The following is a 1916-nucleotide window of genomic DNA, read 5'->3' on the forward strand; positions in this document are numbered from 1 at the left end:
TTAGGAATATTTGGTGATCACTTCGGAACCACTACCTCGTACCAAAAGAACCCGTCGTAAGTTATGTGTTAGCACATTTAAATATTCCATATAATTGGGAAGAGCAGATTCTTTTTTTGGTGGTTCTGGAAGATTTAATACTATCAATGCACTTGCGCTAGACTTCTCGAATATTTTTCCATTTAAACATACAGCCGAATGAACTTCACGTATTACACGCTAAAAAAAAAAATGAACTTCACGTATTGTACGCTAAAAAAAAAAAGCCATGAATAATGTAATAAATTTTTTAAAGCTTTAATTATCAGCGGATATTTTGTATCATCAAGTTGATTAAATATTCATAATGTGTTGGAAAATTTCAAAAAAAAAAAAAAGAAAAACGCGAAACCTCTTCTGATGAATGTCCCTCTAATTGATTGAATGAATTAGTTGATGCTTCTCGATTGATAGCATTGCTTATTTCTGATTCAAATGAACTGAATGTAAACTTTCGTTCACATTTAAATTTTCGTCCACATTTGTCATTTTCTATATCATTATTTGAATGTACACTAAAAAAAACGATAAGATAATAACATGTATTTGAAGTTGTAAAAATTGAAATTTGAAAAAATTAGAAATTGAAGTTATGAAATTAATAATGAATTTAATATCAAACGAGACGAATTGTTATCATAGTGATTGCTATGTTAAAAAAAAAAGTTTGAAATTTATTTGTTTTCTTTTTTATGAAAGAAATGAAAAAAAAGAAAACTAACAAGCAAGATTTCTCATAAAAGAATTAAGTAAAAAAAAAAAGAAAAAAAACAAGAAGCAAACATTCGAAATGGAACAAGTTGTGAAAGATGCGCCGGATTTGAATTCTTTTCGGAAATTTCCAACATATATTCATTTTTTCCGGTTTGTGATTCTTCTTGAATTGTTTGAGCAGGAATTTGCGATTCATTTTCTGTAAAATTAAATAAAAAAACAAAGGAAAGTTTTGAAGTTTTGATAGTTAAATGAAAAATGAGAAAAAATAAAGTTTGATTTTTTTTTAATGATAAAATATATGAAAGTATTAAATAATGATAAAAGGAATGAATTTAAATTTAGCTCACCATTTTTATCATTTTCACGTTGTTTTCGATTTTGATTAAGGATAACTTGAGCCTAAGAAATACAATTGATTTAATTTCTGATTTAATAATTTTTGATTTATTAATTCTTACAGTATTTTATTTTTTTAATGTTCACAACGGCATATTTTTGAAATTTATTATTTAAGTATATTGATTTATTTTATTTTATTTCTTTTTTAGAATATAATGATTTATTTTTAATGATTATAAAGTAAAAAAAAAAAATAATAATAATAATACACGATATAAATGTCATTTATAAATTGCATTCATGAAGGATAGAATAATAATGCTAGCTGGATAATTAAGTTTCAACTAGCTGGATAATTAAGTTTTCATTATGCAATTCGAATATTTGGAATTTATCAAAATATCAATTTTGATAAAATTTTTTTGACAAGATTCTTTCAACAATTTCAATTGATCCAATTAATTAATCTACCATTTACATTCTTTAATGCTTTAATTATTCAATTTTGTGGCGTTTTTTTCTCGACTAATTTGAAATTTTCGATGTAATAATATTCGTTGTATATGTTTTATTCCGGCATATACTTTATATGTTATCATTTAGCTGTTATCAATAATATGAAAAAAATAAATAAAATAAAATAAAATATTCAAATAAGATTAAATGAAATGATTGAAAATTCTTTTTTTTTTTTTTTAGTAAATTTCCAGGAATAGTATAATACCATTAAGCTAACGTTTCTTTCGGGAATAAAATTGATGTATCTATTTTGAAGTGATCGTTGTTATTTCGTATGCTGATATATCCGGTGTTGCAAATTC

At 24.0% G+C, this 1916-nt stretch overlaps 1 protein-coding gene across 1 annotated transcript in view; it reads right to left on the reverse strand.

Moving 5' to 3' along the window:
- LOAG_18774 (hypothetical protein) overlaps window positions 1–1916 on the reverse strand; it is a gene marked incomplete at both ends in the record, with an annotated part of 3338 nt that continues 1422 nt past the window's right edge. Inside the window, 3 exons of the mRNA XM_020451437.1 lie at window positions 1–219; window positions 392–554; window positions 823–952. Of these exons, the coding sequence (XP_020304778.1) occupies window positions 1–219; window positions 392–554; window positions 823–952 (512 nt within the window). The remainder of the gene's footprint in view (window positions 220–391; window positions 555–822; window positions 953–1916) is intronic.

The sequence above is a fragment of the Loa loa genome, assembly GCF_000183805.2.
Source record: "Loa loa unplaced genomic scaffold supercont3.517, whole genome shotgun sequence".
Classification (NCBI taxonomy): domain Eukaryota; kingdom Metazoa; phylum Nematoda; class Chromadorea; order Rhabditida; family Onchocercidae; genus Loa; species Loa loa.